The sequence below is a fragment of the Lactuca sativa genome, chromosome 9 (assembly GCF_002870075.4).
Source record: "Lactuca sativa cultivar Salinas chromosome 9, Lsat_Salinas_v11, whole genome shotgun sequence".
NCBI lineage: Eukaryota > Viridiplantae > Streptophyta > Magnoliopsida > Asterales > Asteraceae > Lactuca > Lactuca sativa.
This window is the reverse complement of record NC_056631.2, coordinates 177,789,780-177,802,577: the sequence shown is the minus strand read 5'-3', so window position 1 is coordinate 177,802,577 and position 12,798 is coordinate 177,789,780. Positions and strand designations below refer to the sequence as shown.

At 41.8% G+C, this 12,798-nt stretch overlaps 1 protein-coding gene across 1 annotated transcript; it reads right to left on the bottom strand.

Annotated features, from left to right (window-relative positions):
- Positions 1–11,711: 11,711 nt before the first annotated feature.
- On the bottom strand, positions 11,712–12,532 carry LOC111916867 (uncharacterized). Its single transcript, XM_023912523.3, has one exon. The coding sequence runs from the start codon at positions 12,409–12,411 to the stop codon at positions 11,782–11,784; it is 630 nt and encodes a 209-aa protein (XP_023768291.1). The 5' UTR covers positions 12,412–12,532; the 3' UTR covers positions 11,712–11,781.
- Between the last annotated feature and the right edge of the window lie 266 nt (positions 12,533–12,798).

Below are 12,798 nucleotides of genomic sequence, written 5' to 3'. Positions count from 1 at the left end.
TTATGTATTGATTTTGATCCTTATGGTTTTACTATTCTTGATTACCAGACTCGTCGTCCTCTCATCCGTTGTGATAGCTTTAGCCCTCTATATCCTGTCACCAGCTCCAACAGTCATGCATTCATCTCCCCTTCATTCACCACTTGGCACCAACAACTTGGTTATCCCGACAATCAATTCTTGAAGCATTTATTTTCTAGTAGTTCTATTTCATGTCGTTTACCTAAAACTAATGTATCTTTCCAATCTTGTCAACCTGGAAAACACACTAGACTTCCCTCACATGGCTGCCAATTTACTAAATATTCTCCTTTCTATCTCCATTTCTAATGACACACCCCACTTCCGCATTTTTCGTCGCCACCCAACTTATGACTACTTACGTGCTTTTGGTTGCCTCTGCTTCCCTCGCCTTCACACCACCCATAAATTCCAACCTCGTTCCACTCCTTGTATTTTCCTTGGCTATTCCACACTCCATCGTGGTTTCTGCTGCTTTGATCTCTCCTCTCGAAAGATCATTATCTCTCGTCATGTCACTTTCGAGGAGTCTATTTTCCCGTACAGCTCAGTTACTCCCACCGACCCTCCTTCCTATGATTTCTTGTTTGACTCTGATATATCTCCTTTTTTTCGTCAGATATTACACTCTACTCCCCCTAATGCTGCATCGCCCACCCTCACCACCACTGATATTCCTACCTCTCCCCATCAGCCAGAGGTCAAACCTATTTCTTCGCCTCCAACCCCTCCACCATCCACCCACGAGATTCCCCCTCCTCTTCCAACCCACCATATGCACACAAGATCTAAATGTGGTATTTTAACACCCATTAAACGCTTCAATCTCCACTCTTCATCTCTCTCCTCTGTCCCTAGGTCACACATACAGACTTTGAAAGATCCAAATTGGCATGAAGCCATGAACGAAGAATATAATGCTCTTATTACAAACGGTACTTAGGTTCTTGTAGCATGTCCACCTGGAGCTAATGTGGTTCGTTCTATGTGGCTGTTCAAACATAAGTTTAATGCCAATGGTTCTTTATCTCACTATAAAGCGAGACTAGTAGAAAACAGGCGCAATCAACAACAGGGGATCGATTGTGATGTGATCTTTAGCCCGGTTGTTAAACCGACAACTATACGTACTGTTCTTAGTCTGGCTATCTACAGGCACGAGCTCCGATTTTGTTTGTGAAGAAAAAGGACGGGTCGCACCGTATGTGTATAGATTACCGGGAGTTGAATAAGGTAACGGTGAAGAACCGTTACCCACTCCCGAGGATAGATGACTTGTTTGACTAGCTTCAGGGAGCGTCTTGGTTTTCCAAGATCGATTTACGTTCCGGGTATCATCAGATGCAAGTCAGAGATGAGGATGTGCAGAAGACTGCTTTCAGGACCAGGTATGGTCATTATGAGTTTGTGGTGATGCCATTTGGGCTCACCAACGCTCCAGCCGCGTTCATGGACCTCATGAATCATGTGTGCAGGCCGATGCTGGACTGGTCTGTGATAGTATTCATAGATGATATCTTGGTGTATTCCAAGACGCAGGAGTAGCACGAGGAGCACCCGAGGGAGGTGCTAGAAGTTTTGAGGAGGGAGAGACTTTTCGCAAAGTTCTCCAAGTGCGAGTTCTGGTTGCGCGAGGTGCAATTCCTTGGTCACGTCGTCAACCAGAAGGGTATTTTAGTAGATCTGGCGAAGATAGAGGCCGTGATGCGGTGGGAGGTCCCGAAGTCTCCATCCGAGATTCGGAGCTTCCTAGGGTTGGCAGGGTATTACCGGAGATTCATTCAGGATTTCTCCAAGATAGCAGTGCCGCTCACCCAACTGACCAAGAAGTCGGTGGTGTTTCGTTGGGGGCCTGAGCAACATGCAACATTTGAGACCCTCAGGCGGAGGTTGTACGAGGCTCCGATCCTTACCCTGCCAGAGGGAGTAGAGGATTTTGTAGTCTACTGTGATGCCTCAATCACAGGTATGGGAGCAGTATTGATGCAGCGAGGCCATGTGATAGCTTACGCCTCGAGACAGTTGAAGCCTCACGAGGCTAACTATCCTACCCATGATTTAGAGTTGGGGGCGGTTGTGTTTGCCCTCAAGATTTGGAGACATTACCTTTATGGGGTCTGTTGTACCATCTACACGGATCACAAGAGTTTGAGGTACCTTATGGATCAGCCGAATCTAAACATGAGACAGAGGAGGTGGTTGGATGTGCTGAAGGATTATGATTGTGAAATCTATTACCATCCAGGGAAGGCCAACGTAGTGGCCGACGCCCTAAGCCGCAAGGTGACAGCAGCCCCTATCAGAGACTTATGTCTGAGGATGACAGTGATTACTCCGTTGTTGGAACGGATCAGGGAGGCTCAGGTTGAGGGCCTCAAGGAGGAGAGACAGAAGCGTGAGAGGATAGTGGGCCGAGTAGCTTTGTTTGATTATGATAGTTGGGGGTTGTTGACCCTTCATGGGAGAGTATGGGTACCGTACTGGGGCGGAGTACGGCAGGTGTTGATGGACGAGGCTCATAAGTCTCGATTTTCTATCCACCCAGGGGCGATGAAGATGTATAGAGATCTTCGAACTGATTACTGGTGGCCCTGAATGAAGCGGGATGTCGCCTGGTATGTAGAGAGGTGCCTGACCTGCAGGAAGGTCAAGGCAGAACACCAGAGGCCTCACGGCAAGATGCAGCCGTTAGACATTCCCGTGTGGAAATGGGAGGACATCACCATGGATTTTATCACCAAGCTTCCCAGGAACGCATGTGGGGTAGATTCGATTTGGGTAATAGTGGATCGGTTGACGAAGAGTGCTCATTTCATACCGATCCAAGAGAGCATATCGGTGGAAAAGTTAGCCGATATTTATGTGCGGGAGGTAGTGGCACGTCATGGAGTGCCGGTATCGGTGGTGTCAGACCGAGACGTCCGTTTGACATCCAGATTCTGGAAGCGGTTTCATGACGAGATAGGTACTCGTCTCCATTTCAGCACCGCTTTCCACCCTCAGACGGACGGGCAGAGCGAGAGGATGATACAGACTCTCGAGGACATGCTCCGGGCATGTGTCCTAGACTTCGGTGGCAGTTGGGATACGTATCTTCCGTTAGCGGAATTTTCGTATAACAACAGTTATCTTGCGAGCATTGATCGACCTCCCTTTGAGATGCTTTATGGGAGGAAGTGTAGGACCCCGATTTGTTGGGGCGAGGTCGGTCAGCGGGTCATTGGGAGCACAGAGGTGGTGCTCAAGACGACCGAGTTGATTCAACAGGTTCGTAGTAGACTGCAGACTGTGCAGAGTCGGCAGAAGAGCTACGCCGACAGGAGGCGTTCAGACTTGGAGTTCCGAGTGGGCGATATGGTCCTTCTGAAGGTCTCACCTTGGAAGGGTGTCATCAGGTTTCGGAAGAGGGGCAAGCTGGGCCCCAGGTTCATTGGTCCTTTCAGGGTTTTGACCCGAGTGGGTTGGGTTGCTTATCGGTTGGATCTTCCAGCAGAGCTTAGCCAGATCCACAACACTTTCCATGTGTCTTAGTTGAGGAAGTTTTTGGTGGATGAGTCAGCAGTTGTTCCCTTAGAAGATATTCAGGTTGATAGCAGCCTGAATTATATTGAGAGGCCGGACGCGATTCTGGACCGGAAGACAAAGACCTTGAGGAACAAGGTAATTCAGTTAGTGAAGGTGCAGTGGCAACACCAGAAGGGGTCTGAGTGGACGTGGGAGGCTGAGGAGGAGATGAGAGAGCACTACTCGGAGTTATTTGCAGATTCAGCCGTAGCAGACTTTGAGGACGAAGTCTGAGACAAGTGGGGGAGAATTATAACGACCCGTCTCTGGTATGTTGCTTCCATGGTATTTATTTAGAAGTTTTCAAGAGGGACTCGGCGAGTCTATAGCCCGACTTGTCGAGTAGGGACGGGATTTCGAGCACGTGTAAGTCGGCGACTCGGCGAGTCCATATTCGGGACTCGGCGAGTCCATATTCGGGACTCGGCGAGTCTGCCTGCCAGGAAGAAACCCTAAATCCCCGGGTTTGCTCACTATTTAAGCAATGTTATGTGCCCCAAACTCGCCTCCTTCACCCTCAGAGAGCCTGTGAGAAACCCTAAACCATTACTTGTTTGATTAAAGTGTTTTTGTGTGAATTCTTGAAGGTTTGAAGAAGAAAAAGAAGAAAGGACCAAAGAGAAGAGGTGTAGAGCAAAGATCCAAGGTCAAGATCAGAGTTCATTGAGGTATTTCTCGGAATCATTCTGTTTTGTGCTTAAAACCTCCATTAGAACACCTCTAAGGCTAGTTAATGTATTTTCCAAGCTTTATAGTTGTATGGATGCCTTGTTGGGTCGAGATATCCCTAGATCTGTTCATTTAGGAGTGTTAGAGCCCTGATCTAGTGCCTTTTCGAAGTTTCCTTGCTTGAGAACCTTAGATCTAGCCTTTATTGTGCTTTTTGAGCCTTTTAATCTTCATGGGTGCATATGGGCACGTAAAGATAGAATCTTTACGTGTTAATCGAGCTAAGGGAACCCAGATCTATAAGTTTTATGCGCTGGATTCAAGCAGAATCGAGTTTAGAGTAGCTGCATGCATGCGACTCGGCGAGTCGGAAGAACGACTCGGCGAGTCGAGTCGCGAGTCCCCGATTTTTCCCCTTTTAAGTGATGCCGAGTGGGGACCAGTGAGTATTAGAGTGGACTCAGTGAGTTGGAGGTCAGACTCAGTAATGGAGGGACTCGACGAGTTGTTCATACAACTCGGTGAGTCCAAGGCAATCTTCTTAGCTCAAGAATAACTCATCGAGTTGTTCATACGACTTGGCGAACCGGATGCAGATAGCCTGAGTTTTAGAATCGAAAGAGAACTCGTCGAGTTGATGCCATAATCGACGAGTAGCAGCGAGTAGGGTTGAGAAGTGAGAATAGGGACTCGGCGAGTTGGCGGCCCAACTCGGCGAGTCAGGTCAACTGTAGGTTGACTTTGACCGGGAGAGTTGACTTTGACCAAGGGTAAAAGAGTCATTTTACCCCAATATATTGATTAGTATTTGATTGAGTGTGTTTATGGAATTGTAGCCGGGGAGATACCGGAGCAGCAACAGATAGCTTCCAGAGCCATACACTCAGCAGCCAGTTCACGAGGTGAGTTTCCTTCCAGTAGGAACGGGTCTATGGCCACAATGCCGGCCCGTTTAGTTAGCAGTAGTTCCGGACTTCAGTCCGATGCAGTAGTTAGAGTGCTTGATGTCTTTGTGATTCAAGCGTGTTTTGTGTTATGTGTTCCGGACTTCAGTTCGATGCAGTATATGTGTTATGTTAGCAAATACGTGTTTATGTTATGCTATGTTCAGACTGTTCCGGACTTCGGTCCGATGCAGTTAGTTCCGGACTCCGGTCCGATGCAGGGGACAAGGTCCCAGTCAGTTCCGGACTTCGGTCCGATGCAGCTAGTTCCGGACATCGGTCCAATGCAGTTAGTTCCGGACTTCGGTCCGATGCAGTTAGTTCCGGACTCCGGTCCGATGCAGGGGACAAGGTCCCAGTCAGTTCCGGACTTTGGTCCGATGCAGCTAGTTCCGGACTTCGGTCCGATGCAGTCAGTTCCGGACTTCGGTCCGATGCAGTGGGCAAGACCCAATATGTGCTTTATTTGTTATTGTGTGGTATGTGGTAGTTTGGGGGAGCTCACTAAGCTTCGTGCTTACGGTTTCAGTTTTTGGTTTCAGGTACTTCCGCAAGTAAAGGGAAGAGCTCGGGATGATGGCATCGCACACACCACAGCTTCAGTTTTTGTCCTGGGAGTTGATTCAATTTCTTAGATATGTTTTGATACAGTTGTGACACAGTTTTTCTCATAGTATTTTAGTATGGTTTTGAGATACGCAACGCATGGTTTTATTATGTGATACTCAGTTTTATGATTTTTGTTATATTAAAAATGAAATTTTCGGGTCGTATTTTTGGGATGTTTCAACATGTTTCGATATGTTGTGACAATCTTGAAGTTTCAATATAGCCTTTGACAATTCGTAATTTAGCTTGTTTTGGATATCGAAAGTAGAGCTTCGAAATTGGTTGCTCCCTTTTGATATTGACATAAGATGAGTTGGCATACATTAGCCATGGTGTATGTTAGTGTAGGCTAGGTTGTTACAACTGATTCACTTGTTTCTCTCTTACGTGTTATGTTATTATTGGTTGATTGTACATTGAATTTATTTTATAGTTGGTATAGTTGGTGTTAGAGAAAGTAATAATTTTTTTGCATGTTCTTGCTATTCATTGTAACACTTGAGATGCAACATCATTCTTTGATCAGTTTATCATTACTCTTGCCCTTTAAATCTTATCCTAACAACAACAACAAGTAATTCAACCATCTCAATCTTTTCTAACCTCCTTAAAAGGGGTACTCCATTCCTTGACATATTTTTGGGTACCATCACCACATCAACAACTTTTTTCATTATCACTCATCTGACATTGAATATCCCACTCAGAAGCATGTTTTTCCTTATATGAGTTAATTTCTAATTTGAAACTTTCATTTTGGGTGGCTACGACGTGGTGGAGCTTCACCACGGCGTGATAATGCTTTTTATGATCGCGGGATTTTAATGACCTGCCACGACATGACCTTGGGTGCCACTACGTGGCAGCTATTTTTAGAGAAAACCCTAATCCTTGGGCTTTGGGTCCTATTTAAAGGACATTATGGCTAGGGTTTCGTGATCATTCATCCTCCATTACCCTCCCAAGCTTAGAAACCTTAACCCTAGCCTCATTTGCATATTATAAGCTCATTTATGGTACTTTTGTGATCATTGAAGGAGAAGGAAGCCTTTTGGTATGGTGGTTCACCCTACAAGCATCATCATCATTTTCTAGTTTATCTTCTAGACCTCGGTGAGTGTCTAAGACTCAATCTTTATGTTGCTAAGACGCTAGATCTCTAGATTTATCTCTTATTCTTCATGTCTTGGTGGGTTGGGGTGGTGAGGTCTCATAAACTTTGCAACTTTATGAATCTCTAGGTTATTTGGTGCCTTGAATCTGAAGTAAGAATGAGTTTTGGTGTCATGCATGAAATCTTGGTCATAAAACCCTTATTTTAACTTAACATGAGTTCAAGACATGCATTAGACATGCATGTTTGTAAAGCACACATTTTTATGTTAGGTGTTGGTGCTAGAAACTCCTCTAAAGCTGATGGACAAGGAACTTTCAAGATTTCGTGCTTAATGATTAAGTCTATGTTATGTTTTGCCATTTTTGGAGCTAGGGTTTGAGATCTTAATATCTTGGAGGGTCTTAGGGGATAAAGTTGGAAACTTTATCCATCTAGACCATAGGAAGGATCTAAGCTTTGGAGCTCTTAGAATCGAAGAAAACAACTTATATCATAAAGCTGTTAAGAATATAGTGCCCACGACGTGGCCTTAGGTCGCCACGACATGGCGTCTGGGAAAATTCCCATTCGTGTTGTTGTTTATGGGCCACAATGTGATCATGGATAGCCACGATGTGACGGTCGATGAAAGTCAACTTTGACCGCTGCTTTAAGTGTTAACTTTTGACTTGAGTTGACTTTTGGTCAAATTCCTAGTTTTGGAAGGAGGGCTAAAGGTTTACCTTCTGTGACTATATAAGTGGTGTTTAGCATTTGTATTTTTGGCTGAGAGAGCAGTATCAGCTAATTATCGTCTGAGAGGGGAGTCTCTTCACTATACTCGTGGGTCGAAGGCACCAATGCCGACTCACTGGATTATGTTTGTAGGATGCTAACTGTCTTTGTGTCTCTTGTGTGTGTTTGTATGTTATGGGATGGGCCCGATTATGTATATATAGGCTACGCCCGATTATATGGGTTGGGCCCAATTATGTACGATATGCGCTCGTCCCATTTGTGTTTGATGTATGACATTTTGGGGAACTCACTAAGCTTTGTGCTTACAGTTTCATGTTTATATTTCAGGTACTTTCGGTTCCAAGGGGAAGTGTTCGTCGTGATTGCATCTCATCCACCAGTGCTCTACACTCCATGATTTGTTTTGCATTCTGATGACTTTTGATACATTTTCCTTATACTTTGATTGAGTTTTGGAATGAACGAATGGTTGTTTTGTAGACTTAAAAGAAAAGTTTTATTTAGTATTTTTAGGACGTTACATTATACTCATTTTTTCAACTTTTAGTTTTGTAATTCAAATTATCAAAATTTTCTTTGACTTTATTTAATTTAATTTTCACAAAGTTATCATCCGTTATGGCCCAAGAAATCCTTATAGTACCATAAAATTTGTCCAAAATCATCTTAGGAATCAAAGAGCTTGAAATGAATCAGACTGTAATTAATGTATTCATTCTTCAAAATAACCGGTCTATGATAAAAAAAAGGCTTCATATCCAACGACAAAGAAACTATATTAGGAAAAACATATGTAACATCTTCTGTCACTAGAAACCAGTCAAGTTTACTCAACGTGTCATCAATTTTATTAATTTGGTTAACTTATAACCAACCATCTAAATTTCCACCAAAGTTGCATTATTAATAAATTTATTAAAAATATCCAATGTGCTTTAACAAAACCTCATTCGCATCTCTTCTTTCATATCCCACTCTGTAATAAAATCACCAAAGAACATATACTTCCTATTAGCTTGACTTATGAAAGCTAAAATGTATATAAAAGAAGTTGTTTAACATGAACATCCTATTGTGCATCCACATTCACCATAAAATATAACAAGTTATAATTCGCCCATTCTCCCCTTACAACAACTATATTGTTCGTACACATTACCCTACTTTTAACCAAAAAAACAAATAGTAGGGTCTAGCTGGTGATAATTCCTTCGGAACGACCATGAATAGAACTACATACAAAATCAAACAAGTAATTGTCCAGCACCTCTTCTTTTTTGTTCCCAGCAACACTTGCTTTGTTCCCAACAACACTTGCATTCAAAGTCATAATATGCATTTATTGATATCTACTGCACTCATTCTAATAATTAAAATTTTAAGTCTCTTTTACACTCTTTCATCTCATACCCTAAACACATTTCCAACTTCTATTAATGCAATATTTCATTAATAAAAGAAAAGAACATGTTTGTCCTTATAATGCTTCATTAATGCATTTTGAGTTAACTCTATGTGAATGACTAGAAGTTTGTGAAAACAAATCGCCGTTAACCCATGAATCAGCTTTTAAGTGTGTTGATGTAGACGAAGCATCTAGACTGTAGAACCGTACACCACCAAATTCAAGCGACTTGGCACAACGTGTTTGATCTTGTTAGGGTTTATGTTACCCTCACATCAACTACAAATCCTTGCATCTACCCTTCCATCCCCTTGGTGTCTGAACACTTAGCTATCAACTTATACATGGATCATACCATCTAATGTTGTATTATTAAGAACCACCACTTTGTCTTCCTTGTTACAAGCTTCACATCGATCAATTAAACATTAGGAGTTAATATTGTCTCTCGATTGTCCAATTCATCTTAATTACCTGACTTTCATCCTTATGAGGCTAAAACACAAGGGGTACCTCTTTGAAAACAACCTCCACATCCTCCTATTCGTCAACTTCACTCATGTTATCCTTAACTAATATACCAATCTCTTCTTATTGAAATTTATATTCGGTCTCAAATTTAGACTCTTAATTAGTTATTGAAGGAACCCTAAGTCGATATCTCTCTAACATAACCCCCATATTGCATATCATCGATAGAAATAAAAACTTTATATGAAACTATTAACGATATAAGAGTGTTTATGCACACCCTTTCAGTGAAGATAGTCTCATCTTGATTGTCATACGAGAACATTACTTTTCCCCATGTACGCACCACCTTCTTAAACGCCTTAGGTGTCAATGGACATAAAGGTAAGACTTTGATTCCCTATCACACCGTACAATCATTAATGATACATGTCTTGTTAAGGATTGAAACTCTTTGAATATTGTTTTGAACACTTCGTGTTGCTTAAACTTGATGCAAGAAGTCCGGATTTTGAATTATAATCAAATCCACAAGCCTCCCACATAATTGATCTCCATATTATAGAAACCTTTATTCTTGCATAGAGTGCATAATTGGTACTCATCTATCCCAAAGAGATACATGCCAAATAAGAAACCACCACCAATTCTAATTTCTCTAACTCAACGCGTTTATCATCTGCATCATTTTGGTTACCGTTTGTACCACCTCCCATCCTTATAAAAACGTCTGCATAAGGTTTAAGGCAATCTTGATTAATTTCCCCCTTCCTTCCTTGGTTATATTGGTGTCAAAGTTGTGTGTGTTGATTAACACTTGTTTCTTTCATCACGACGAGCAAACCTAACAACAGATTGCAAAAACGTGGTGATTTTCCATCCAAATATCACTTAGTTTCCTTGCTAACATATTCCCATAGTTCACCCTCAAGAATGTAACAAATGTGAACCGCTTCACAACTAAGATAGTTTATGTTCAATGTAAACATCCATGATAGTTCCATGTTCATACATCTTCCACAAATCGTAGGATATAGTTTTTTGGAGGAAAATGTTTAATGTAAAACGAAAGTGACATATTCTCTATTGAATTCCCATCTAGTTTCTACAATTTCTACTCAGACCTCCACCCTTCATCCATCACTTTCCCTTTGCTTGTTGGCATTGCAAAATTTCCACTCTTAGTTTGATTTAGGTTTGAACGAGCCACTCATAATTACGATACTTCAAGCAACATTAACCCAACTGTCACTAAACTGAAATCATTACTCAATGGACTGTCAAAACAAAGAGGATGTTCTCCTCGGTGAAACACAAAAACCGAAAAATAGGGGTGCAAACGAGCCAAGCTATTCACGAGCTATTCGGGATCGGATCGTTAAAAACTCGACTCGAAACCGATTTTAAACGAACCCGAGCCGAGCTCAAGCTTAATATTAAGCTCATTTATTAAACGAGCTCGAGTTTGAGCCTATGTCACTAAACTCGATTAGGATCGCGAGCCTAAACGAGCCTTTATATAATATAATTTATTATTATTTTCATATATTAAAAGAAAAACATATTTGGGAATTTAGGGATTTAGGTATTAGTAAACGAGCTTCTTAACGAGCTCGAGCCGATCTTAAACATATTTAGGCACGTCAAACGAAAAACGAGCCGAACCCAAGCCCGAGCTGAGCTTGTATAATTCTTTACGAGATCGAGCCAAACTCAGTACAAGAAAACTCGAATCGAGCCGAGCTCAAGCTCGAGCCTCGTATAACTTAAAGCTCGGCTTGGCTCGTTTGCACCCCTACCGAAAAACATTGGTTTTTCAAATTCAAAACCCCAACTCTTTTAACTTTTAACTTTTAAACCTCCCGAAAATTTTAGGTATTCATTTCTTTTTTTGTTTTAAAATTTTAAAACTTATATTTTAATTAATTTTGTTCAAGTAAAATCTTTTTACAGATTACTTTAACACTAATAAAAAATGTATATTACAAAGTTAACATTTTTTTCCGTTCATTTCAACTGTCAATTCGATCACGGTTTCTTTCAGTTTGACAGTTCTCAACTCTCATGGACATTCCGATTCTCCAGGTAGTTTAATTAAACATGGATGCATGTTGAATACTTTCATCCCAATAAACAAACGATGAGAAGCTCAAAACTCAAACGTAAACAAAAAAACACATAAATCATAGAATCAAATCCCATTAATCATCGAAAAAGATGACAAAAATAAGAAATTATGGTAATCACAAACTCACTTTCAATCTCTTAGAAGGTTCAATCGCATGACACTCTTGGCATGTCGACACAAGCCACCCAAAAAACCTCCGGCAAAAACCCTTCCTAACGCCACCATCTCTCTTCCCCTTTCCACCCTTCCTCTTCTTTAAAGAATTCCGGCGGTTCAACACCGGCACCGGCGCCATAAACTGCCACCTCTGAGAATTGCCATAACCATTACAGTAATATCGAGTTTGACAATCCTTTTTAGGAAATCTAGTCCCGGTGTTTGCCGTTTTGATTGCAACAGATCTGGATTGATCGATTGTTTGTAATTTCCTCCGAAACGAACCTTCGCTAGTACTTGTTCGTGCACTGCTGCAACTGCTGTTGCTGCTACTACTCCGACTGTTTGTGCTATTACTCCGAGAAGACATCAACGAACCCTTGCTGCTGATACTGCTTGTTCGGCTCAAAATCATGGATCTTGGAATGATACAATTCGTGGGTTGCACGGGGAAAGCGTGAAGGAGGAGTTTGCCATTGGAGAACAACTGATCGGCTAACTCTGACTCAGATTCCATGTCCCGTGGCATCGCCGGAAAAGTAAACATATCGACAGTGGAAATAGGTTTCTGCCGGCGATGATCTTCCATAATGGTGGTGGGAAATGGGAACTGGATGGCATTGGACTGGATTAAAGTAGAAGAGTTGGCATGGATTTATAATGGCGAGACATTTGATATATCGAGACTCGAGAGTCGAGGGTAATGGGGATTGGAGGCCAGTTTGGCGTTTTGATTTTCCCCCTAAAGAGGAGGTCATATGGGGCCAGGCTCACTAGCTTAACGTGGCCAACCCGGTTTTTTTTTTTTTTTTTTTTTTTTTTTTTTTTTTTTTTTTTTTATGAATATGGAGATAAAGCTTTTGTCATGTAAATTGTTTGAAAAAATTATCACTTGTTAAAAATTTAGTTGGGTAGTTTGAGAAATTAACTTTTAATTTATAAGTTAGTTGATAAAAAATACTGTTTCGTAAAATTT

What these genes read in the sequence shown, in the direction of transcription:
- LOC111916867 (XM_023912523.3), bottom strand. Translation starts at nt 12,411, where the DNA reads ATGGAAGATCATCGCCGGCAGAAACCTATTTCCACTGTCGATATGTTT.